The 24,912-nt window shown below is 32.5% G+C and overlaps 3 protein-coding genes across 3 annotated transcripts in view; 1 reads left to right on the top strand and 2 right to left on the bottom strand.

Annotated features, from left to right (window-relative positions):
* Window positions 1–2,324: 2,324 nt before the first annotated feature.
* On the bottom strand, window positions 2,325–4,710 carry LOC139528263 (uncharacterized). The gene has a single exon (XM_071324162.1). It carries the CDS (start codon window positions 4,655–4,657, stop codon window positions 3,248–3,250), a length of 1,410 nt encoding a protein of 469 aa, XP_071180263.1. The 5' UTR covers window positions 4,658–4,710; the 3' UTR covers window positions 2,325–3,247.
* A 221-nt stretch (window positions 4,711–4,931) lies between these two features.
* Window positions 4,932–9,626, top strand: LOC139528248 (uncharacterized). The gene is made up of 2 exons (XM_071324136.1): window positions 4,932–6,053; window positions 9,224–9,626. The coding sequence occupies exons 1-2, from the start codon at window positions 5,145–5,147 to the stop codon at window positions 9,596–9,598; spliced, it is 1,284 nt and encodes a 427-aa protein (XP_071180237.1). The 5' UTR covers window positions 4,932–5,144; the 3' UTR covers window positions 9,599–9,626.
* A 5,523-nt stretch (window positions 9,627–15,149) lies between these two features.
* Window positions 15,150–24,912, bottom strand: part of LOC139528240 (succinyl-CoA:3-ketoacid coenzyme A transferase 1, mitochondrial-like) — a 40,056-nt gene continuing 30,293 nt past the window's right edge. The window contains exons 9-15 of the mRNA XM_071324126.1: window positions 24,536–24,630; window positions 23,839–23,960; window positions 21,647–21,722; window positions 20,569–20,658; window positions 19,972–20,052; window positions 17,720–17,821; window positions 15,150–17,091 (exon numbers count right to left, since the gene is read on the bottom strand). Of these exons, the coding sequence (XP_071180227.1) occupies window positions 17,041–17,091; window positions 17,720–17,821; window positions 19,972–20,052; window positions 20,569–20,658; window positions 21,647–21,722; window positions 23,839–23,960; window positions 24,536–24,630 (617 nt within the window). The 3' untranslated portion in view covers window positions 15,150–17,040. The remainder of the gene's footprint in view (window positions 17,092–17,719; window positions 17,822–19,971; window positions 20,053–20,568; window positions 20,659–21,646; window positions 21,723–23,838; window positions 23,961–24,535; window positions 24,631–24,912) is intronic.

Below are 24,912 nucleotides of genomic sequence, written 5' to 3'. Positions count from 1 at the left end.
CAGAATGAATGTGGTCTAATGAACTTAAAATATTTTTTTTGCCTTTGAGAAATTGACTATGCCGTTGAATATTAATCCTCTCAAAAAAATGTTTGAAGAAATTTTCTTTTTATTTATGAAATCTGAAATGAGAAAAATTTAACCCCCCACCCCCTTTTGTTTTCACATCCCCCTTTCCCTTTTTCCAAAACTGATCTCAATTCAAATAGATTGTTTTAAGATGTTTTCGTTTTCGTTTTACAAAAAAACATAATCCGCTAAAGTTATTATAGAAAGTTGGCAGAAAATCGATCCTAATAAGAACTTGGTTTTCGAAATCTTTTGGTAAAAAAGAGTACGTGTTGTTTAAAACTTATATCAATATGAATTGAAACAATGACACGGAGGCTGCAACTTATACAATTTACAATAAAAAAAAGAAATAAATAATTTATTTAGGCGCAAGACCTGTAACTCTTCGTGTAATAATGTGTTTATATTACTGCATATACGGTTTATACGACCGCAGAGGTTGAACCCTGAACGGTTGGGGCAAGTATGGACACAACATTCAAGCTGGATTCAGCTCTAAATTTGGATTGTGATTAAATAGTTGACACAGCATAGGTTTCTGACACAGAATGAATGTGGTCTAATGAACTTAAAATATTTTTTTTGCCTTTGAGAAATTGACTATGCCGTTGAATATTAATCCTCTCAAAAAAATGTTTGAAGAAATTTTCTTTTTATTTATGAAATCTGAAATGAGAAAAATTTAACAAGTTTTCACATCCCCCTTTCCCTTTTTCCAAAACTGATCTCAATTCAAATTACTAATGGAGTTTGCAACAATAACTACTCATTTAAACACATCATAAAATATTAAAATGTAAAATAAAGTGCTTGTTATCACTGAATGGTAAAGATTGTTTTAATTTATCAGTTGGTAGAAAAAGTGAATATACATTGTATATTGTATAAAACAATGATTTAAGTTGATTCAACTACTATTCTGGACAAAGAAAGATAACTCCAATTGAAATATTAATTATATATCTGTATTGTATAAAACAAAGATTTAAGTTGATTCAACTACTATTCTGGACAAAGAAAGATAATTCCAATTGAAATTGCAATTAGATATTTCTTGCTATTGCGCAATACTGAGTAATTGAAAATATTTGCTATTGCACAATACTGTGCAATTGAAGATTTCTTGCTATTGCTGAATACTGTGCAATTGAAAATTTCTTGCTATTGCACAAAACTTATTATAATAATTTTGGATCCTGATTTGAACCAACTTGAAAACTGGGCCCATAATCAAAAATCTAAGTACATGTTTAGATTCAGCATATAAAAAAAGCCCAAGAATTCAATTTTTGTTAAAATCAAACTTTAATTTTGGACCCTTTGGACCTTAATGTAGACCAATTTGAAAACAGGACCAAAAATTAAGAATCTACATACACAGTTAGATTCGGCATATCAAAGAACCCCAATTATTCAATTTTTGATGAAATCAAACAAAGTTCAATTTTGGACCCTTTGGGCCCCTTATTCCTAAACAGATGGGACCAAAACTCCCAAAATCAAACCCAACCTTCCCTTTATGGTCATAAACCTTGTGTTTAAATTTCATAGATTTCTATTTACTTATACTAAAGTTATTGTGCGAAAACCAAGAATAATGCTTATTTGTGCCCTTTTTTGGCCTCTAATTCCTAAACTGTAGGAACCAAAACTCCCAAAATCAATCCCAACCTTCCTTTTGTGGTCATAAACCTTGTGTCAAAATTTCATAGATTTCTATTCACTTAAACTAAAGTTATAGTGCGAAAACCAAGAAAATGCTTATTTGGGCCCTTTTTGGCCCCTAATTCCTAAAATGTTGGGACCAAAACTCCCAAAATCAATCCCAACCTTCCTTTTGTGGTCATAAACCTTGTGTTAAAATTTCATTGATTTCAATTCACTTTTACTAAAGTTAGAGTGCGAAAACTAAAAGTATTCGGACGACGACGACGACGACGACGACGACGCCAACGTGATAGCAATATACGACGAAAAATTAAAATTTTTGCGGTCGTATAAAAATCATCTAAGGTCAACTTTGCCTGTATAATGAATTACTTTAGTAGCTTAAATAATAAATATATAATATCTTAGTACATTGCTTTGTTCAAATTTTAGACATCTTATGTTATGTTATGTTTTCCTTATTAACAAAATAAGTTTGTTTAGAATATTTTAACTTCAAATGATCAATAATTTAATATGTATACTCTTCGAGGTTTTCAATAATTAATTGAAATAGTATTACAAAGAATTCAATATCATGAATATCATGTGTGCAAATTATTCTTTATTCTGAATAATGATAGTATAGTGCTGTCCGTCTGTTCAATTCACCATTGTCTGTCCTGCGTAAATATTTGTGACCAAAGAGTGGCGTATATGCTGATCACAACAAGGAGTGGCGTATATATGGTTAGCCAACGGGGTCAAAATTCTTTAATTCGTAACTTGTCAATTTGTAACTTGTAGTTGTGTAATTTCATAATTCGTATTGCGTAAATCGTCAGTTTGTAACTTGTATATTTGTAATTTCAAAATCGTTAATTCGTAAATTGTCAATTTGTATCTTGTAACTGTGGGATTTCAAAATTCTTTATCGGTAAATTGTCAATTTGTATATTGATGTTTTGTAACTTGTAGATTCGTGAAATGTCGATGTGTGAAATGTCGAAGTGTTAAATGTCACGGTGGGTATGGTTGTCCTGCGAGAGAACGTTCTGTGCTGGTGATTCGGTCCTGGCGGGTGCTGATGGGTCCTGATTCTGTGCTGGTGGGTTTGTTTACATTGTATCAGAACGGCAATAAAACAGCTGTTTTGTTGCTTCATTTTTCTCTAATACGTCATAGGTACCATGCAAAGAATATTACAACAATTTTTTTATTGCAAAAGTCGTACAAGTTCGCAAATGTACCGAGCGTCATCTGTCGTCATAATGATCGTTTATAGCATAAGTCAACGACAACATTTAACACTTTGACATTTCACACATCGACATTTCACGAATCGACAAGTTACAAGTTACAAAACATAAATATACAAATTGACAATTTACCGATAAAGAGTTTTGAAATCACACAGTTACAAGTTACAAATTGACAATTTACGAATTAACAATTTTGAAATTACAAATATACAAGTTACAAACTGACAATTTACGCATTACGAATTATGAAATTACACAACTACAAGTTACGAATTAAGAATTATGACCCCGTTGGCTTTCCATACTAATTGGTGTTCGTCCGGTAACCCAGAAGGTCTATTTTCCCTTTTACACTTTTTATAACTAGACAAATCTATTTCATACAGTTTGATTTTGTCGGACTGTCCTATGGGTGCTGAACATCCGAGATACAATTTCCCATATGTGTTAAATGTTGTACAGTATGGGAATCTGGCTTCCATTGTATTTACGTAAGTCAATAACTGTCCGATATCATTTAAAATATGCAGAGTATGACTATTCATATCAGAAACTATAATGGTGTCCATCTCAGTTGTTGTAAGCCCGACTGGTGTTAATAACTTTTTACTAACATCGGGATGTCCTGAATAGACATTTAGAACGCTCCCTGCTTCATTAATCACTATTACCCTTCCTTTACCCCCAGCTGCATTAAAATCTGCTATACTAATATTTCCATTATTTGTACTGGTGAGGGAGTCCGGCATTTTGAATAAAGGGGCTCCGAACTTATCATACTCGTACATGGCAAGTTTTTCGCCTTGTTTGTCAAATACATATACGACCCGATGTCCCGGCAAAACAGGAAATTTGAAGGCTGTCCCATACGTCATTGCTGCCACAAGAACATGTCCAATAGGCGTAATGTAAACTGCTCTTGTTTGTAACGGGCTTACGTTGTAGTTTGTGTCTGACACGTCTCCAGTTTTAAAATCCACACGTTTGATAACGGAACCATCAGTTGCAACCAGGAGATCGTCATTCGGCAAAACAGCTATACCATTTATTTTTAATTCATTTGTAAAAAATCTAGCTACGCTTTTACGGTCACTTCCTTCAAAATCTATTCTATGTATGCCAGTTGAGTCAACGGTATCGCAGAGCCATAATGAATCGTCAGAACACACAGCTATGTGGTTAATATAAGACAGTCCTGTGTTGTAATGCCTTCGTATTTTGAATTTAGTTTTATATTTATCTTCGTAGTCAATATACACGTCTTCTATTATTCCAAAATTGTTTTTTATTTCCTTTACAGGTGTAAACTTTGGAACACAAATTTGATTCAGATTTAATTTTGCAAGTTCGTTCAAAGATGAATTTGGTTCCTCATCTTGCTGAAAACATGCTGCTCCTTCTGTACAGTTATGTTCACTATTGTCTTTGAGCTTCTCAATATTTTCAGATAGGTCACCTTGAAAATTTGTCCATTTAACGTTTAAAACGTCGATAAGTTCATCTGCGCTTTCATCTATCTTTCTTTTTAACGATTCTTTCTGTTTTAATATGGCTTTCTTTGCCTGTACAAACTTCATGTTTCCAGTTACTTTTACACGATTCAGTTCGTCCATCGCCTGCTGTATTTGATGTTTATGAAAATCATTTACACCATACTTATCGGCAATAATTTCCATGGTGCATGTGGTGTTATTATTTCAAAAGCTATATATTTAAACTTCCCTCTTCTAAAAATAAATCTGATTTAATTTCATATGACATAGTTTCGGATATATATGGAGAAAACAACACAATTGTAATAAGATTGAAGAGTAAATCTTTTAGCTATTATTAAACTCAAAATGTATAGCAACTTTTTGCATAAAATAAAATTCTTTTAAAAATTCAAATACGAGACTTTGTTGAATCAATAATTTAAATATGGATAAAGTTATTTGTAATCTAAATTTTGACCTCTTTTCTAAAAATATTTTCTAGGTCATACATATGAAACTGTGACTTTTATTTATTCAATGATACGTCACATGTGTCATTCTGTCTGGACCGTCCCGTGGCATAATAATATACACGTATATTTACCACGTGTTTTCATGTTTACCTGATAAATTCTTTTTATGACAGATTTCTAAATAGTTCATATAGTGTAAAATAGTATGTAGAGCAATGGATGTTGGTGCATGTGATTATTCAGTGGAGTACGATATTCTATACGATAAGCAAAGACGGGACTGCCATTTCAATGACGAAAGAAAATCTGTAGTTGACCTATATACCCCAGAAATTGTCAGAGAACATCAAGATGTTCCTGTGGTGCTGTTTGTTCATGGGGGTGGATGGAGACGTGGGGACAAAGCTGCATGGAAATATTATCTGAGTCGCGATATAAACTTACTGGCTGCCATTATTTATGGCATCTTTGGGCTATATGGAAATGTTGGAAAGGCTTTAGCACGTAGAGGAATTGCATGTGCGGTTATGTCTTATCCATTGACTAAATTGTCAACAGCTTGGTTACTGTTTGAACTAGCTACCTCATACATTTCTTCCTTAGCAGTATTAGTCGTATCATTCGGATTCTTGGCTGCTATTTTATGGCCCGTTGGAAGTATTCTGTCATGGAAATTCTTCGTTGGACCGATGCAACCAAGTACGATGGGTTTAGCGGTAGCATTCGTAACGAATATGTTTATATTGACAATTATTAGCATCCAGTATAGATATCATAAATTATCTCGGTTCCAAGTTGTTCTTATTTGGACAGTGTTAATAGTGTTCACATTGTCAGGGCAAAAAGAGCATTTTCTTTATCTGGCGACTATAGTTACATTTTTAATTGGTCAATTTATTTTATTAAACACGAACCTTCAAGTTCAGCATCTTAACCTTGATCAACAAGTTGAAGCTGTGATTAAATGTATAAAGAAAATTCAGAACATTGGTAATCAGACGAGAAAATTTAACCCTACAGACGTGTTCCTGATGGGTCATTCTGCCGGAGGTCATCTATGCTCTATTGCGGCTCTCCATGACGATAACTTTACAAAGCAGGGGATTTCAAAAGCAGATATAAAGGTATTTAGGATTAAGCATTTTTGATATTGCTAACAGTAATGAATTTATTGGGTAGTATCCAAGAAACCATGAATTTTTAATACAGGATACAGATTGGATGTTCACGAGAAAACAATCCTGTTCCTGGAAATAAGCAATGGTTTACCTACTCACGTCTAATAAATTTCGAAGATTGGCGAAAAATACCAGACATGCCAGAGGAGCATTCAAACTCATAGATCGAAAATAAACTTACAACGCCATGGTTAAAAACGAAAAAGAATAACAGACAATTTAATAGTACACAAGACACAACAAAGGAAACTAAAGACTAAGCAACACAACCCCCACCAAAAACTTGGAGTTATCTCAGGTGCTCCGGAAGCGTAAGCATTCACATTTGGCACTCGTCGTGTTGCTCGTCTTATTACATACCTGGTAAATAGTCTAATACGGTAGGTAACATTCGTGAAAAGGAAACGGAATTTAGTTACGACATACCGAACATATCCGCTATCATCTGTAAAACGGATATTCTAAACCGGTCAACAAACTGGTGATGGCGGCCGTAAACTTTACGAAGGGATGATTTCATCTTCACCATTTGGAACTCTTGGTTTAACAGCTTCCTTGTGAACAGCAACCCTCTATCATATGTGCCCCGGAACATAGAACAGACCTGAGAAGATACTGGGGGAAATAACAGAAAAGTCATAAAAGACAGCACTACCACCAAAAGAAAACAAGACAAAAACAGAACACAATCCTCTCAAATGCATAACATACCTTAAAGGAAGGGATACATCATACGAACATATCTCTCTGATACAAATAAAAGCCCCGTAAAACTGATATCAGCAAGATCTTTCATTTTTACATTGCGAACTTACATTTCATGTACGGAGAACGTGTGTTTTTTTCAAGAACTAATCGACATTGCTATGGAATTCAACTGTGTTCCCTTCCGACTTGTTTCATGAAGTTCCTTGGGGGAAAAACCATTAAAATAGAAAAATAACAAAAAGACAGAAGGAAAATTTAAAACGGAAAGTCCATTATTAAATGGTTAATCTGCTTGTTCAGCTTTACAGACTTTGAGGGTTAATATTGAATTAAAGAGCACAACAGATATTAGTTCAAGTAACATTTAGCAATTGACACTGAGGGTCAACTGGAATGGGACGTTTCCAAAAAGGCTGAACATGCAAATTACGCTGAAGAAAACACAATAACCTTGCAAAAAAAAGTAACATAAGACAAACAACAGTCCACAATTACATCACGCTTCCAATTGAACATGCAATTCACCAAAAGCTATGGTGGTCTTAGATGCGTAGGAAAGGTAATCAGTTCCTATCCAACTAGTAGCACATGTGTTTCTCACAACAAATACAAATTTGGTGATCAATCGAATTCTAGGATGTCATATTTTAGAAATAGAGGTCAGAATGTGACTTTACGAGTTCAAGAACTTTGTCATCTGTGAAAAAGATATTCCAAAACCTGATAATGGTCAACCAAATTATGATGTAGTCACTATTTGGAATCTTTGGTTCAATAGATGTCTTGTAAGCAGCAACCAGCAACATAGGACGCAACGCATAAAATGCATAACACTCAAGCCTTTGAATGTAGATTAAAATGAGAGATATATACTCCACATGTCGTCGCTGCTGGAAAAAAGCAACAGAGATATTGAGAATTCAGATAAGGGAACTTCATAGAATCAACTTATTTGTTGTAAAGTTTCATTTCCTTCCGACCCTCACTGTCAGATTCGAAATAATGGTCAATATATGGAATATACTCAAGTGCATTTGTGGTTGTGGCATACCTATATTTCAAGTGCAATCGGATAGATGAATCAATAGAGTCACCAACTGGTGTTATTCGTTGAGAAGACATCATCTTTATAGCGAAATTGTAGTTTAAGGGGGCTCGCGGGTATAAATCAAAATTTAGTTTTTTATATAGGATTTCGCTATATTTTTTCACAAATGAACTTTATCATATACTTAATAGAAAAATGAAATAAAAAAATGGGGCCATCGTTAATTTAAACTCACGATCTGCCTCCGAAAAAAGCATACATTTTTGTTAATGACAATTTTTTCTGCTGTATTAATAGGAGAAATAGAGGCAATATCGAAATAAATAACTAAATTACAAAAATTGCTTAAATTCTACAATTATTTAGGTTATGTACAGCTAATTTGGAAACAGTGATAAAAAGTATAGGTCACCGATGAGTTAAAAAAATATTTCATTTTTAATGACAAAAAATGGCATTTTTACATCAAAGGGAGATAATTTGGAGCTTTTCCAATGATATAAAAAAATTTTAATTCATCTGGGGCCAAACCGAATCGATTTTATTGGTTGTTTTTGTACAATATCATAAAGTAATAACTAATAGTGTAAAAAATAAAATTTGTAATGAAAAAACAAATGTTTGATTTTTTGCTGAAATTTTTGTACCTTAAGCATGTTAAGAACCTTTTTTTAATCGCCTCTTTGCCGTATATCAATAAAAATAAAAGAGCGAATCATAAGAAGAGGAATTTAATTGCTATCCATATGAATGACAATCGTCTGCTGTTGAAAAACAAAATATCTTCACCTGACAAATACGTTTATATATATATAAAAAAATAAAGCATCATGATGTCAGTTTCGGGTACTTTTTTATCAGTGTTATTAACATAGTAATAGTATCAATTATTGACAAACGAAAATGTCGGATGACAGCCGAGGTCCAGCTTCGCAATACCTTTGGAAAGTGTTTATTCAATTTCTAGTTACATTGGTCCGCCAGCAGTTATGTTTGCTCACAAAATTGATTTCTCGTCATAGATATAAATAAAAATGACTTATATTAAGAATTTGGAATTAACACTAGGAAATATGTCAAACACAGATAGCAAAAAGTCCCCTGAAAATGGAGGATACATTTGGATTTCAGAAACTTGCTGTTCTTTTGTCAACAGAAAATATTAAAACACTGACTTTGATTAGAAAGAAAAGGTGTAGGGTATAAAACTTATTATTAAAATCCATCACACTATTAGCACAATTCTCTTAATATCAAATGATTGTTTGTATGTTAATTTCCCTTTGTTATGTTTATCTATCCAACGACTCGGTACACCACTAATATCAGATGCTTGTTATTTCCTAATTTTCTTTTGCAGGGAGTTATCACGATCTCAGCAGTTCTGCAGATAAGTCTCATGAATACAACATTCACAAGACCACTCTACCTCCATCCAACATTTGGAAATAAACCAGACGGATGGTTGAAACGATGTCCATCTCAAAGTTTGATAGAGAATACCGAATATATACCGCCATTCTTAATTGTGACAGCTGAGAGAGACATCAATCTTATCAAGGATGGAGCAGTTGATTTCAACAGGCAAAGCAACCAATTAAATGAAGGAATGTCTGATCACGTGATCTTTCCAGGAACAAATCATACGTCAATCATATGTTATTTCGATAAAACAGTGAAGAATTTAAACTTGGCTGATCTTTGTAGCAATTTCATCAAAAGCTCGGTTGTCTGATCAAATTATTGTGTTTGAGGTAAACTAATGTGCCTACTTGTTATGATGTTTGCCGTTTACATTTGTTAGGTAAAGGTTAAAAAGTTAAGGTAGTTTATGAAGGCAACAGTAGTATAATTCAAAAGTCATTAATCAATTGAAAGAAACCAAATCCGGGCTACAAACTAAAACCGAGGAAAACACATCAAATATAAGAGGAACACAATGAACAACACTGAAGTGTAACACAAACAAACGCCAACATACATTGACACGAACTATTTGATAATAACTACCATATTTCTGACTGGAAGAGGACAGTTTAAGAAAAAACCCCGCTTATACAGCAATGTTTAAAAATGTTAACCGATGTTCAGATATCGTAAATTGGTTTGGAATAGACAAAATAAGGTAACAAATTAAATCTGGTGGAATCGCATAACCTTCAAAATGAGCGGGGGCGGGGGCGTCAACACGGGTAATGTCTGCTATAATTGCATCACCCGCCATGCGAGTTCTCACTCGACCACAATTTCACAATCGGTTACAATTACAGATCGGATGACTATGCTGGTATCAAATGATATATATAAGACCGCAAACACATGTCGCGAGGAATTTGAGATACCTACTCGTCGTCATGGTAGTGTAAAACTTATGCAGTGTCGATTTTAGTCGTTCTTTTTTGGTATGTTTGAGATTTTTTATATGTTAAGAGCATATCCCTGTTGATGAAGTCTGAATAGTGTAAACTTGCACAAGTGAATAAATTTACTGAGCTATTTAAATATAAATAAGACAGAGGGTTATGTTACTGCTGTAAAAAGAAAAATCACAAAAACACTGAACTCTGAGGAAAATTCAAAATGGAAAGTCAACTTTGTATTTGTTTGGCTTTTTAACTGTTTTGATCTGAGCGTCTCTGATGAGTCTTATGTAGACGAAACGCGCGTCTGACGTATAAAATTATAATCCTGGTACTTTTGATAACTACTAACTAAACATATGGCAAAATCAAAAGCTCTAAAAGTTGTACAAATTAATAACAATTCACAATTATCATATTCCCGACTTGGTACAGTCATTTTCTTATGTAGAAAATGGAAGATTGAACCTAGTTTTATAGCGCTAAACCTCTTGCTTGTATGACAGTCGAATAAAATTCCATTATATTTGACAACGATGTGTGAACAATAGAATTAGACATAAAAGGTAAAAATGTCAAAAAACAGGGGCACAGCGGCAAACATTGTATTATAATCTTAATCAATAAACTCATCATAGATACCAGGATTAAATTTTGTATTTACGCCAGACTCGCGTTTCGTCTACAAAAGACTTATCAGTGACGCTCGAATCCAAAAAAGTCAAAAAGTCAAAAAAAAGTACTAAGTTGAAGAGCATTGAGAACCAAAATTCATAAATGTTTTTCTAAATACAGCTAAGGTAATCGTTCCTGAGGAAGGGGAGGCTTAATATTTCAAAAAATTCCAAAGTGTTGTTTACAGTATTATTTTTTTAATGACCATATCAATGCATGATAGTTGAAAGAAGTGTTGTCTACTGGGCTGGTGATACACTCGGGGCTTTAAAACTCCACCAGCAGTGGCACCGACTCAGTGGTTGTAGATTAACTCTTCATAGATATCAGGATAAAATTTTGTATTTACACCAGACGCACATTTCGTCTACAAAAGACTCATCAGTGACGTTCGAATCCAAAAAGTTAAAAATGCCAAATAAAGTACGAAGTTGAAGAGCATTGAGGGTCAAAATTCCTAAAAGTTTTGCCAAATACAGCTAAGGTAATCTATTCCTGAGGTAGAAAAGCCTTAGTATTTAAAAAATTCAAAAGTTTTGTAAAAGGAATTGGAAAACATCAGGTTAGTCATAGATTCTATTTGAAAATCGTCCACCTGTATCTATATCGAGGGAAAGATCATTATATCAAGCAGACCTTCTACTTTCGGTAGAATCCTCCATTTTCCTAGGATATATATTAGTTAAAACTACTCATTAATATGTGAAAAGTAAAATCACAAAAATACTAAACTTCCGAGTAAAAATTCAAAACTGAAAGTCCCTAATGAAATAGCAAAATCAAAAGCTCAAATACATCAAACGAATGGATTACAGCTTGCATGTTTCTGACTTCGTTCAGGCATTGTTTTATGTAGAAAGTACTGGTAGTGGATTAAACCTGGCTTTATAGCAAGCTAAACCTCTCACTTGCATGACAATTGCAGCAATTGAGTTTGTGAGTGACAGAACATGAGCAATATATCTGAAAGTGAAGTTAGAGAACTTTGAAATATGATTCTTCTTTTAGTCTTTGAAAAGGTTCTGTATGAAATCTGCTTATACAAGTGCAAAATCTATTCGGCCAATAATCAGATTTGATAGACACAAAAACTGTATACCTTTAACATAGACTAGGTAGGACAACCTTTTTTTATCTGCTACTTGCATAGGGAAAGGAAAACATATTGTGTTCGTAAATCAAAGATTATCAAGAACAAACGAAAACGTTCTGTCTGTAGCAAAGATATGGTTCGGCAAAAACAAAAGTGTACATGATTGTACATAGATTATGTAGTACCTCATTACATGAGAAAAAGACACAAAGATAAAACTAGAGGCTCTAAAGAGCCTGTGTCGCTCACCTTGGTCTATGTGAATATTAAAGGGAGCAGATGGATTCATGACAAAATTGTGTTTTGGTGATGGTGATGTGTTTGTACATCTTACTTTACAAAACATTCTTGCTGCTTAAAATTATCTCTATCTATAATGAACTTGGCCCATTAGTTTCAGTGGAAAATGTTAGTAAAAATTTACAAATTTTATGAAAATTGTTAAAAATTGACTATAAAGAACAATAACTCCTAAGGGGGTCAATTGACCATTTCAGTCATGTTGACTTATTTGTAAATCTTACTTTGCTGAACATTATTGTTGTTTACAGTTTATCTCTATCAATAATAATATTCAAGATAATGACCAAAAACAGCAAAATTTCCTTAAAACTAACAATTCAGGGTCAGCAACCCAACAACGGGTTGTCCGATTCATCTAAAAATTTCAGAGCAGATAAATGTTGACCTGATAAACAATTTTACCTCGTGTCAGATTTGCTCTAAATGCTTTGGGTTACGAGTTATAAGCCAAAAACTGCATTTTACCCCATGTTCTATTTTTAGCCATGGCGGCCATCTTGGTTGAATGGCTGGGTCACCGGACACATTTTTCAAACTACTAACCCAAAAGATGATTGTGGCCTAGTTTGGAATAATTTGGCCCAGTAGTTTCAGAGGAGAAGATTTTTGTAAAAGATTACTAAGATTTACGAAAAAATGGTTAAAAATTGACTATCAAGGGCAATAACTCCTAAAGGGGTCAACTGACCATTTCAGTCATGTTGACTTATTTGTAAATCTTACTTTGCTGAACATTATTGCTGTTTATAGTTTATCTCTATCTATAATAATATTCAAGATAATAACCAAAAACAGCAAAATGTCCTTAAAATTACCAATTCAGGGGCAGCAACCTATCAACGGGTTGTCCAATTCATCTCAAAATTTCAGGGCATATAGATCTTGACCTGATAAACAATTTTACCTGATGACAGATTTGCTCTAAATGCTTTGGTTTTTGAGTGATAAGCCAAAAACTGCATTTTACCCCTATGTTCTATTTTTAGCCATGGCGGCCATCTTGGTTGGCTGGCCAGTTCACCGGACACATTTTTTAACTAGATACCCCAATGATGATTGTGGTCAAGTTTGGTTTAATTTGGCCCAGTAGTTTCAGAGGAGAAGATTTTTGTAAAAGATGACCAAGATTTACGAAAAATGGTTAAAAATTGACTATAAAGGGCAATAACTCCTAAAGGGGTCAATAGATCATTTTGGTCCTGTTGACTTATTTGTAGATCTTACTTTACTGAACATTTTTGCTGTTTACAATTTACCTCTAGCAAACCTCTATCTATGATAATATTCAAGATTATAACCAAAAACAGCAAAATTTCCTTAAAATTACCATTTCAGGGGCAGTAACCCAACAACGGAATGTCCGATTCATCTGAAAATTTCAGGGCAGATAGATCTTGACCTGATGAACAATATTACTCATGTCAGATTTGCTCTAAATGCTTTGGTTTTTGAGTTATAAGCCAAAAACTGCATTTTACCCCTATGTTATATTTTTAGCCATGGCGGCCATCTTGGTTGGTTGGCCGGGTCACCGGACACAATTTTTAAACTAGATACCCTAATAATGATTGTGGCCAAGTTTGGTAAAATTTGGCCCAGTAGTTTCAGAGGAGAAGATTTTTGTAAAAGCTAACGACGGACGACGACGACGACGACGACGGACGACGGACGACGGACGCCGGACGCCGGACGCCAAGTGATGAGAAAAGCTCACTTGGCCCTTTGGGCCAGGTGAGCTAAAAAATCACTATATGTTTGGATGGTTAGTTGAGGCAACATAACATGTCCTGTTCCGTAATTAGGCAAGGAATTATAATATGTCCTGTTCCGTAGATTAGGTAAGGAATTATAATAATATGTCCGTTGTTTAGGTAAGGTAAAGTGATATAGCTTGTTACATATAGAAAACGACAAATTATTACAAAGACTACATTCGTATTTTCAGCCAAAGAAACAGTCCAGCTTTTGCAGTTATTAGCTAAGGTCAAAGAAATTGCCGTTTTGAAACACCCATTATGTACGGCTTATAAAAAACTTTTCTTGTAACACAGTTGAGGTAGAGCCGAAGAAAACTGTCTATGTATTGAGACAAAACGTGCGTCTGGCGCAAATACAAAATTTCAATCCTGGTATCTATGATGAGTTTATTTACATAGATAAAGCATGGCCAACAGCAGAGCACATGCTGGAATGTCTCGTCTGCTTACTTATTTCTATATCATGATATCACTCTGTTGCAAGTTTGATAAATGAATGTACAAGTCAGGAATATGGCAGTAATTTTACATTCGTTTGATGTGTTTGTTTTTCCATTTGATAATTGACTTGCACTATGAATTTTGCATGCAGTTCATTTTGTTTGCTATTTTACTTTTTTTTTTATAAATAAAAGATTTATAAATATGTAAAATTCCAGATATACTGTAAAGACTTGAGCAATTTGATGCTGATAGCATGTGTTTAATAATTCTATAACTATTCTGAACTCTTTGGAAAATTGTCTATTGTTGAATATTGACTTTTCTATGATTGTTTTTGTTTTTAAATTGTTTGCTTATTGTACCCAACATCTCTTTGTTATATTGTAACTTATGAGCAATACTAACAACCTTTTGATTTGACCTACCACATGTTTTGATTCAAATATCATTGATGAATCTAGTGTGATGAATCGTGCATCTGGCTCACCAAATTATTAGCTTTGGTATCATAGATAATTGGTTTGTCTTGGGTAAATCATGCCACACACTGGTCTGTTTATGCATTTATTCAATGAAAGGGTTAGCCTAAAAAATCTTTTAAAATATATTCTCAGGTACAAAGGCATAAGAGCAAGGGGAAAATAAAACTAAAAATAAAACAAAGACACCTTTTATTAGCTGTCATCATCAAATATCAATATCACAGTTTTTACAAACACCACCGATTATTTTAAAGATATAAAATTTGTCAACATGATTTTTAAAACTCAATTCAAATTAAAATTTACAAAATTACTACATTTTTTATAGAGTAGACAAATCTCTGACCCGAATTTTCATAATTCAATTTTACATGAATAAATGCATTTCTGAATATGAATGAGCTTATGTTTTATAGTTAAGCATACTTTAGTATCTGGAATAAAATGACTAGTTAAAAAAACAGCTGTTTGGTTAAATATTGGTATTCATTACTGCATGATTTGACAATGGAAGGTTTTTTTGCATTAAAAATTGACATAGAAACATCTGTGCAAATGTGTTTTTTTTAGTGAATATCTCCAGTAACTGATCAGATCAATCCTAGTTTCAATAAATCATCAATGGTAAAACACAATGGGAAAGTGTCTTAGATAATGATTCAAAATATAAAATACAACCATCCTTTTAGTTACTTATGTTTGAGAAGTCAAAATAGAATCATTCAATGCCCAGTAGAGGTAGGTACTCTCTAAATATCTCACTTTATAAATACATGCAACCTAATTTCTATGTAAAAACAAAACAAATGCATAGTTTTAAAAAAGGTCATTTGACTTTATATCCATATTCAATCCATCATTTTCTACATTTGAAAATGCCTGTACCAAGTCGGGAATATGACAGTTGTTTTTTGTCCATTCGTTGATGGGTTTTATCATTTCAACATTTGATTTTTGCCATTTGATCAGGGACTTTCTGTTTTGAATTCTCCTCTGAGATCAGTTTTTTTGTTATTTTACTTTTTAGCAATTCATGTCTGTGTCATGGAAATGTTGAATTAATCTGACACAGAATCCATGTTCCTTAATTAATAGCAATGTAGTACACAATTAATATCCCTGGATAATGGAAATTATTAACAGACATTTTCTTGAATTTTATAAAGTCTAATATAATTCTGAACCCATTGCTTATTTAATGGTGTAGCAACAATGTTAATTGCTTTCAGTTTAAAATGGTTGGAATTCAAATAGGAAAACATTTGATACAGTTGTAGAATCTATACCTTTTGTACAATGGAAAATATATAAATACCTTTTGTTCAAGAGAGAGAAAATAATAATAACTTTTGTTCAAGGGAGAAAATAAAATACCCCAACAATATAAAGACAAATACAGATTATAAATCTATTCACTACCAAAATAGATCTTTTCCACACCCCTAGTTTTGATGATTACAATCATAAACAATGAACTTAATCTTCTTCATATAATGATATATAGGGCCATTTGTAGAGGAAATTAAGAATTCCACTCACATACCATTGTACTTGAGACCCACCCATAGTTACCTCCCTGGTTTCCATGCATATTTTTTATGGAACAGTGCTATATAAATCTACTCATGAACATCTATATGCATATAAAAGCAAACACATAGCATCAATATGACAAAGTAAATTATGTCTTAAAAATCTATCTTAACCCTCTCCATACAAATAACATAAATAAGAAAAAAATGCTCAGCATCATTTAATGTTTAAATGCCTTTAAATATTCATCTTGTCAGCCAGAGCTTATTAAGAAAGGTACACCCAAATTGTGTACTGCTTTAATGAAAGCTGCATGAGTTCAGTACATACAGTTCACAGACAACTGTAAATTAAGTTAAGTTACAATCCTAAGAAGTGATATCCAGACTGGACCATTTACCATGATTTGAACCATTATGAACATTTCATTCCACACCATATAATACTTCATTTCAACACAGCACTTCTTGATAATGAATAATTCTTCTGAGGTAGCACCTCTGACAAAATACTGATTACCATATCATGAATTATGCATGAGGATCATCAATCTGTCCCATTGGTTTTAAATCTGATGACACCTAAAAGTACAATCAAATACGGAATTTATTTTACAACTGATTATGTCCAAAGTTGTGCAAATGTAAGTGTGTAATAACATAATACCATTTAACATGAAAACTACTTTTTTCTTCAGTTAAAATCACTGTCTACATAAAATCCTTATTTTTTTTAACTTTTGAACTATATTTCCTTAAAATTCCAGGGTTAATTTACTAGACAGTTCAAGTTCATGTATAGAATGTAACAAGTTCACATTTTTCTAAAAACATTTCATCTTATTATTTCAAAGCATTGCCTTACATAGTTACAGATATATGTATGTATAAACAAATTTTTATGTGATGTTATTTTAAAATCAATCTACATTTCAATTTTGCATATGGACACTTAATAAACTGATCAATCTTCAAAGAGAGAAACACGATTGATTTAAATTCCTTTTAAAAAAATATCCTAAATTTACATTTGATTTTATGTATAAAATAAACAAAACTCTGATTATGTCACAAACCTATTTTTGAAAAGACAATTAAACTTAAGCTAGTTATACTAAAATTAAAGTTACGCATTACAAATGTGTTAAATTTTTGCAAAATATCAAAAACATCCTGTACTGCCATACAAGTCTTATTGATAGCAACTTACATGAAATGAACATCCTGTACACTGTTTAATATCCTCCACAGATAAACCATCAGCTATTTCTATTAATATCAATCCTTGGTCAGTTGATACATCAAAAACACCCTAAAATTTACAGCACATTTACTGGTTAGACAAAAGGCAAAAACCAAATCTAGAAATAGTTTGATGTGTTTCCATTGATTTTAGTTTGTAACCCAGATTTGTTTTCTCTTAATTGATTTAGGACTGTTAAACAGCTGTATATACTACTGTTGCCTATATTTGAAAGCACTTTGGTATCCTATACACCTCATGGCTATTTGTCCACCATTACTGGATATCACACAGGTTCCCGTAAAATTTTGACGTCATAAAACAAAATAATTGACACCAAAATGGAAAAGTGATTGTTGTATGCGTCAAAAGTTCAAGTGGCCGGGTCAGCGAGGATTAGCAATAAGGTGTATAGTCACTATATCTTCTTTACAAGCAAGTTTTGGTTTTTACAATACCTAAATATTATTTATACTGTTATTTATCAAGTTGTGGTTTGCATTAAACTTAAATAGTATCTACATGGTTATTATTAAATTTTCAACAATACTGTGTTATTTATCTGTGATCTTTTTCATTATGAACCAAAGATTAGTATGTTAAAGTACAGAAGAACCAATTATCTTATGGTAAAAGATATAAAATCGAAGATAAATATGCATTCAGCAATAAAATTCATACCCGTAGCCCCGAACCCCCCCCTTGAAATCAAATAAGCACTGTTAAAGTCAACGTTTTGTTCAAATTGTGACTGTTAAAGTCGAGTTCATGAGTCCAACGAACCGAACCCCCCCCCCCCTTGGAAATTCCTGGCTACGGGCCTGAAATTACTTAGGTGTTATTTCCCTTTGCATTTGAAAACGAAATTCAAACAGTTCTATAAAACTTTTGTTTAAAAGTATTACATCACTACAAGTAAAGGAAGAAAAAGATATAAGATAGATAACATATAATAGATTGGATAAAATCATATTTGTCTGACAGACAACAAGAAGTCCAATACGCTAACATTAAATCTGATAAATCGTTTGTAAAGTATGGAGTGCCTCAAGGTTCTATTTTAGGTCCGCTGTTATTTTTAATATATATAAATGATTTACCACTTCATGTTAAACAATCCAATATGGATTTATATGCTGATGATTCAACATTGCATTTTCATGATAAAAACATTGAAAAAATAAACAGCATATTGCAAAATGATTTAAATGCTATACAATCTTGGTGTAACAATAACAGTATGAAAATCAATGCACAAAAAACTAAGTGTATGAAATTGGGTTCAAAACAAAAACTTAAACAACTATCAGAATTATGTATTACCGTCAACGAAACATGTATTGAGAATGTCCATTCTTTCAAATTACTTGGAATAGACATTGATGAAAATTTAAGCTGGGAAGATCATGTTGATCGTATATGTAAAATTATCTCATCTAAAGTATCACTTTTATATAAAATTAAAGTATATTTGCCAATACACACAAGGCAACTATTTTATAATGCATATATTCTACCATATATAGACTATTGTAGTTCAGTTTGGGGAAATTTATTACAAAAAGATTCAGATAGAATCATAAAACTTCAAAAAAGAGTAGCAAGAATTATACTGGAATGCGATATTTCTATTCCATCTAATTTCATGTTTTCTTCTTTAAAATGGCTATCTTTTACCAAAAGAATAAAATACCAACAATCAATTCTAATGTATAAAATTGTAAATGGGCTAACACCTGATTACTTAGCAATACAAAATATTGATGATATGCAACGCCACAACTTACGATCTGTCTCTAATAATGATCATTTTGTTCCAAGACCAAATACAAATTTTTATAAAAAATCTTTTCATTATTCTGCAACCAAAGTATGGAATAATTTACCACTCGAAATAAAGAAATGTCCTAATGTGGAATTATTCAAGAAACATAGTTATAATCATTTTCTTGAAAATTATATGCAAGTCAACTAATTTGTTTTCCTCTAACAAAACTATATCAAATATTGTCATTTATTACCCTTTGTATATTTCAATGATTGAATTGTGTATATACTAGTAATATATATTGTAAATTAATGTATGAATGTATGAATGTTAACTGTATGCATGTATTTTGTTTGAGGGCCTCAATGAAAATTAGACTATTTCTAATTGAGTTACCCTCTTTAAATAAAGAATTTATTATTATATTATTATTATTATAACCAAAACTGACCTTCTCTGTTATAATTGTGTTCACACAGTTTTTACCAGTCAATGGTAAACTACAGTCTGCAAGAATTTTATGTTCACCATTCTGAAATAATAAATGAAGCATAGATTTTTTGGTACTATCATCCATAACTGAATCAATTCTGTGGAGAAAAAAACAAACGTAACTTATTTGGCTGAAATGTTAAAATGTAATAGCATACATTTTATATTCGATAGTACAAAATGAAATTCAACAAAATGCATTTCAATCAACTTGATTATGATTTTTGATTTTGGTGTGCTTTTTCTGAAGATAATAAGAAGCGTAATGAGGACGTAGTAGCATCGTGAAAGCAACGGAAATAAAAAAATTTCATGCATCTCATACTGCGACCTCACCACCATCTGAATTTATTTTAGATCGCGGTGAGCGTAGTGCGATCGTGGTCTAGTGGGACTGGGGCATACCTTTTAACTCTATATTCTATATAATAATAATTATAGACATACACTAATCAAGTTAATCTCCACTTAAAAATGTCAATATCTGGGACAAGGCCACCTGAAGTAGAAGCTAGTCAGATCCCAAAAAGTCACCATTTATCATTCTATTCATTACCTTAGCAGCATGTTCCATAGTAACTATAACTTTAGTTTGATGACTGGATACAAGATCCATAGCTCCTCCCATTCCTTTAACCATTTTACCCTGAAATTTCAAATGACAAGTTTTAGTATATATAAGTAGCTTGAAAGTGACTTTAACGCTCTTCTAGAAAAGTCTTTCCAAAATTTCATTTCGAGTAACAAATTTAGAAAGAAATTCTGATTATACATCAAGTATTTTCAGTGAATATACTATGTGGAACTATACTTATGATATGGATTCTGTTATCTTTGTGATAACCAATTTTGTGGATTTTTTATCTTCGTGATAACAAGTTTTGTGGATTCTATTATTTTTGTGATAATTATGTTTGTGGATTCTTTTATTTGCATGATACTGTGGATTCATTATTATTCGTTGGATACCAATTTTCGTGGGTTTCGTGGGTACAGGTGAAGCACGAATTCAGATGTTGACCACATAACATATTTTCAATAGGTTTTGCATACAGTGATAGGCAAAACCACAAAATCAAATATCCACGAATATGCAAGTTTTCAGAAATCCACGAAAAATTGATACCCACGAAAATAAATGAATCCACAGTAACCGACTTTCTGGATTCTTTAATTTTCTTAGATGTTTGACTTCATTGTTTTGCCAAAGCTAGCATGCACTTGTATACAATATTTGTACTTCCTTTAACATTCAATATTTTGTTTTACTAATACCAACAAATTCCACAAAACAGCTGGTATCTACAAATAATAATAAACCACCAGCAGTACGACTGAGACTTGCAGAGGATACACAATAAATATAAAACATTACATGGAGGGCTAAATTCAGCAGAACATGTCATTTCATTAACTTAAGGCTGTTGGTAGATCAAAAGAATGTCAACAATTCAATTCCAATATGTAATCAATAAATTGTTAGAGTTAAAATGCAATCTAAAAATACTTCATAATAAGTTGGTGCTTGAAGGAAACACATTGTCTCACGTTCATTTTTTGCCATTTATTCCAAGCTGTCAAACACAGGTACAATGTATTAACTGTTGTCATCAAACAGAAGGGATAGAACTTACTGGTATCATCCAATTGGCCAGATCTCCATACTGTGACACTTGCATGGCACCTAATATTGTTAAGTCAATGTGCCCACTGTAAACATACAGAGCATCATGAAATTGGATTCTGAAGAATCTTTTAACTTCAATTGTCTTACATGAGTTACAAATAAACAGTAGTTATGTAGCAAATCTTTATGGTCAAGTATTGTAATTTAAATCCCTTTTTCTCAATAATTACTGTATGAACCAACAGATTTAATCTTACCTATATAGAAGTGTAAATTACATATAATTAAGCTATCTAACATGTGCCTGCTGACCATCACAGCTAGTAAGTACATTTAAAATGTAAGCCATCAACATAAAGGTATATTATTGTATCTTTGGTAATCATGTGACATATTATTGTATCTTTGGTAATCATGTGACATATTATTGTATCTTTGGTAATCATGTGACATATTATGGTATCTTTGGTAATCATGTGACATATTATTGTATCTTTGGTAATCATGTGACATATTATTGTATCTTTGGTAATCATGAAACATATTATTGTATCTTTGATAATCATGTGACAGACATAAAATTGTATCTTTGATAATCATGTGACAGACATAAAATTGTATCTTTGGTAATCATGTGACACATTATTTTATCTTTGGTAATCATGTGACACATTATTTTATCTTTGGTAATCTTGTGACAAACATAATATTGTATCTTTGGTAATCATGTGACATATTATTGTATCTTTGGTAATCATGTGACATATTATTGTCTCTTTGGTAATCATGTGACAGACATAATATTGTATCTTTGATAATCATGTGACATATTATTGTATCTTTGATAATCATGTGACATATTATTGTATCTTTGGTAATCATGTGACAGACATAATATTGTATCTTTGGTAATGATGTGACTTATTATTGTATCTTTGGTAATCATGTGACCAGGGGTTGAATTTAAGCTTTTAAGTGTTCCTGCCAGCTGGACCAGTGGACTTAAGATCTACTGGTCCGGCTCAAAATTTACTGGTCCTGCAAAAATGACATCCATTTGATAACCACTAAAAGATATGACAGATGTTTAGTTTTATTTTCCTCAGCTGCTTTCCTATTCTTTATTCCAAAAATAGCACCCCCAATACCCTAAAAATAATTTCTCAGGTTTATTTTTTTGTAAACAAACCGAGACAGAGATGCAATCATTGATTTTAACGAAAAATTTCTACTGGTCCGCCGGACCACCAGCTGACAAAATCTACTGGTATCTTTGGTAATCTTGTGACATATTATTGTATCTTTGGTAATCATGTGGCATATCATTGTATCATGTGATAAATTTTTGCATATTCAGTAATCATGTGACATTTTCTGATGTATTTGTGATAATGTGATATCATCATAAAAGTGTCCTTAAGGTGGATCAGGACTATTCGACAGCGCATAATTTCACGCATGAATTACAATGCACACGAAAAGTATGTGTCGTAAATTCAATATTATTTTTTTTAATATTTTGATTGATTAGAAATGTTAAATCATTGTAGTAATGTCACTAAAAAAATATTATCGTTATTATGTGTACCTGTGAAAGGCTCAAAATAAGACATTTCACCCAATTTCACCATTTTCCCACCAAAAGGTGGGTTTTTAGGCAAAATATTTTTTTCCTTATCGGTGACCTATGTTTTTTATTTGCTCATTCTTTGAAGCTATATTTCAGCTGTTTATATTACAGTTTTGGACCAAGTGTCATAGAACGTTTTTTTGATATTCCGTTAAAAATATGGCCACACCTCTATTTTCCCTAACATTTCATTGAATAATGGTTCCTTTTACATACCTGTTCAAAAGTAAAAGTTTTAGCTTAAATGGTCCTTGACCCCCCTATTTTTTTCCGACTGATTTTATACACCCTCTGTAAAGAAGAAAATAACAAAAAATACAGCACTTCTGATAGAAACTTCGATTAGGCCCGAGCCACCTTAAAATTGAATTTATCACTATTTCCTGCCTCCCCCCCCTTTATTTTCTGTCTTTTAATCCATCATCAACATTATTTTAATTTGGTTTTAAGATTTTTTTTGTAAAATAATTCATAAACATATCTTAAATTGAGTAAACACAACACTTATTGAAATGGTTCATCTTCAAATCTCTGAATATCATTACAACAAAAACATTGCAACAACCTACCCTCTGATCATTGCAAAAGATTCATCACTGGAAAAGAAAGAACTACCAGGAATACTTGTTACCGTTTCTTTACCAGCATTAATTAGGTCTGGATCTACCTCTCCTTGTGCTGGAAATGGACCCTAGAGTAGAAGAAAATTATCAATTAGGTTTTGGTCTGGACCATAGAGTTGAAGAAAATATCTACTAAAGTTTTTTCATCATTTTGTCTTGAACAATCTTAACATCCCAAAAGGAGGCAGATCAATATTCCACTATTATCTTTCTTCTGCATGAAGAGATGTTTATCTTATAATCTAAATAGAGTGTGTTAAGTATAAGTTATACCACAAAAGTGTTAATTTTATTAGCCTATCCTTTGATATTTCAATTGGCTATTGCATTGGTGACTAGTGAAGGTCACAATACACTTTCTCTGAAGCAACCATTTATTTACTTCTGGTTTTTGCAGTTTTGTCTGCATTATTATTTACTCAGTCAATCTGTGTATAGGAAATAAAGAAATAAGACAACACACATGTTTGCAACATCACACTTGGGGTCATAATTCACAAAAAAAAAGTCAAATTCTCTCAACTGAAGCCTCCATTTTAGATGATGATGCACTATAAACACAATAGGTCATGCAAAGATATTTTGGATCAAGGAAAATAGAATAACTTGAAAAAACTGTGTTTTGGCTTAAATCATTAGTTACCAATCCCAAAATTCCATTTTCACTCTGTAAATGTACTGTCATTCCTGGTGTTATATAATTACTGGCTAACATAGGCATACCAATACCAAGGTTTGCTGTGGAGAAAACAAACATATTACTGGCTAACATAGGCATACCAATACCAAGGTTTGCTGTGGAGAAAACAAACATAATTACTGGCTAACATAGGCATACCAATACCAAGGTTTGCTGTGGAGAAAACAAACATAATTACTGGTTAACATAGGCATACCAATACCAAGGTTTGCTATGGAGAAAACAAACATAATTACTGGCTAACATAGGCATACCAATACCAAGGTTTGCTGTGGAGAAAACAAACATAATTACTGGTTAACATAGGCATACCAATCCCA

The sequence above is a fragment of the Mytilus edulis genome, chromosome 1, assembly GCF_963676685.1.
Source record: "Mytilus edulis chromosome 1, xbMytEdul2.2, whole genome shotgun sequence".
NCBI classification, from domain to species: Eukaryota; Metazoa; Mollusca; class Bivalvia; order Mytilida; family Mytilidae; genus Mytilus; species Mytilus edulis.
Note: the sequence above shows the minus strand (reverse complement) of the source record. Positions and strands in the feature narration are given on the sequence as shown.

What these genes read in the sequence shown, in the direction of transcription:
- LOC139528263 (XM_071324162.1), bottom strand. Translation starts at nt 4,657, where the DNA reads ATGGAAATTATTGCCGATAAGTATGGTGTAAATGATTTTCATAAACAT.
- LOC139528248 (XM_071324136.1), top strand. Translation starts at nt 5,145, where the DNA reads ATGGATGTTGGTGCATGTGATTATTCAGTGGAGTACGATATTCTATAC. An exon ending in TTTCAAAAGCAGATATAAAG is followed by an intron (nt 6,054 to 9,223) that starts GTATTTAGGATT and finishes TTTCTTTTGCAG; the next exon opens with GGAGTTATCACGATCTCAGC.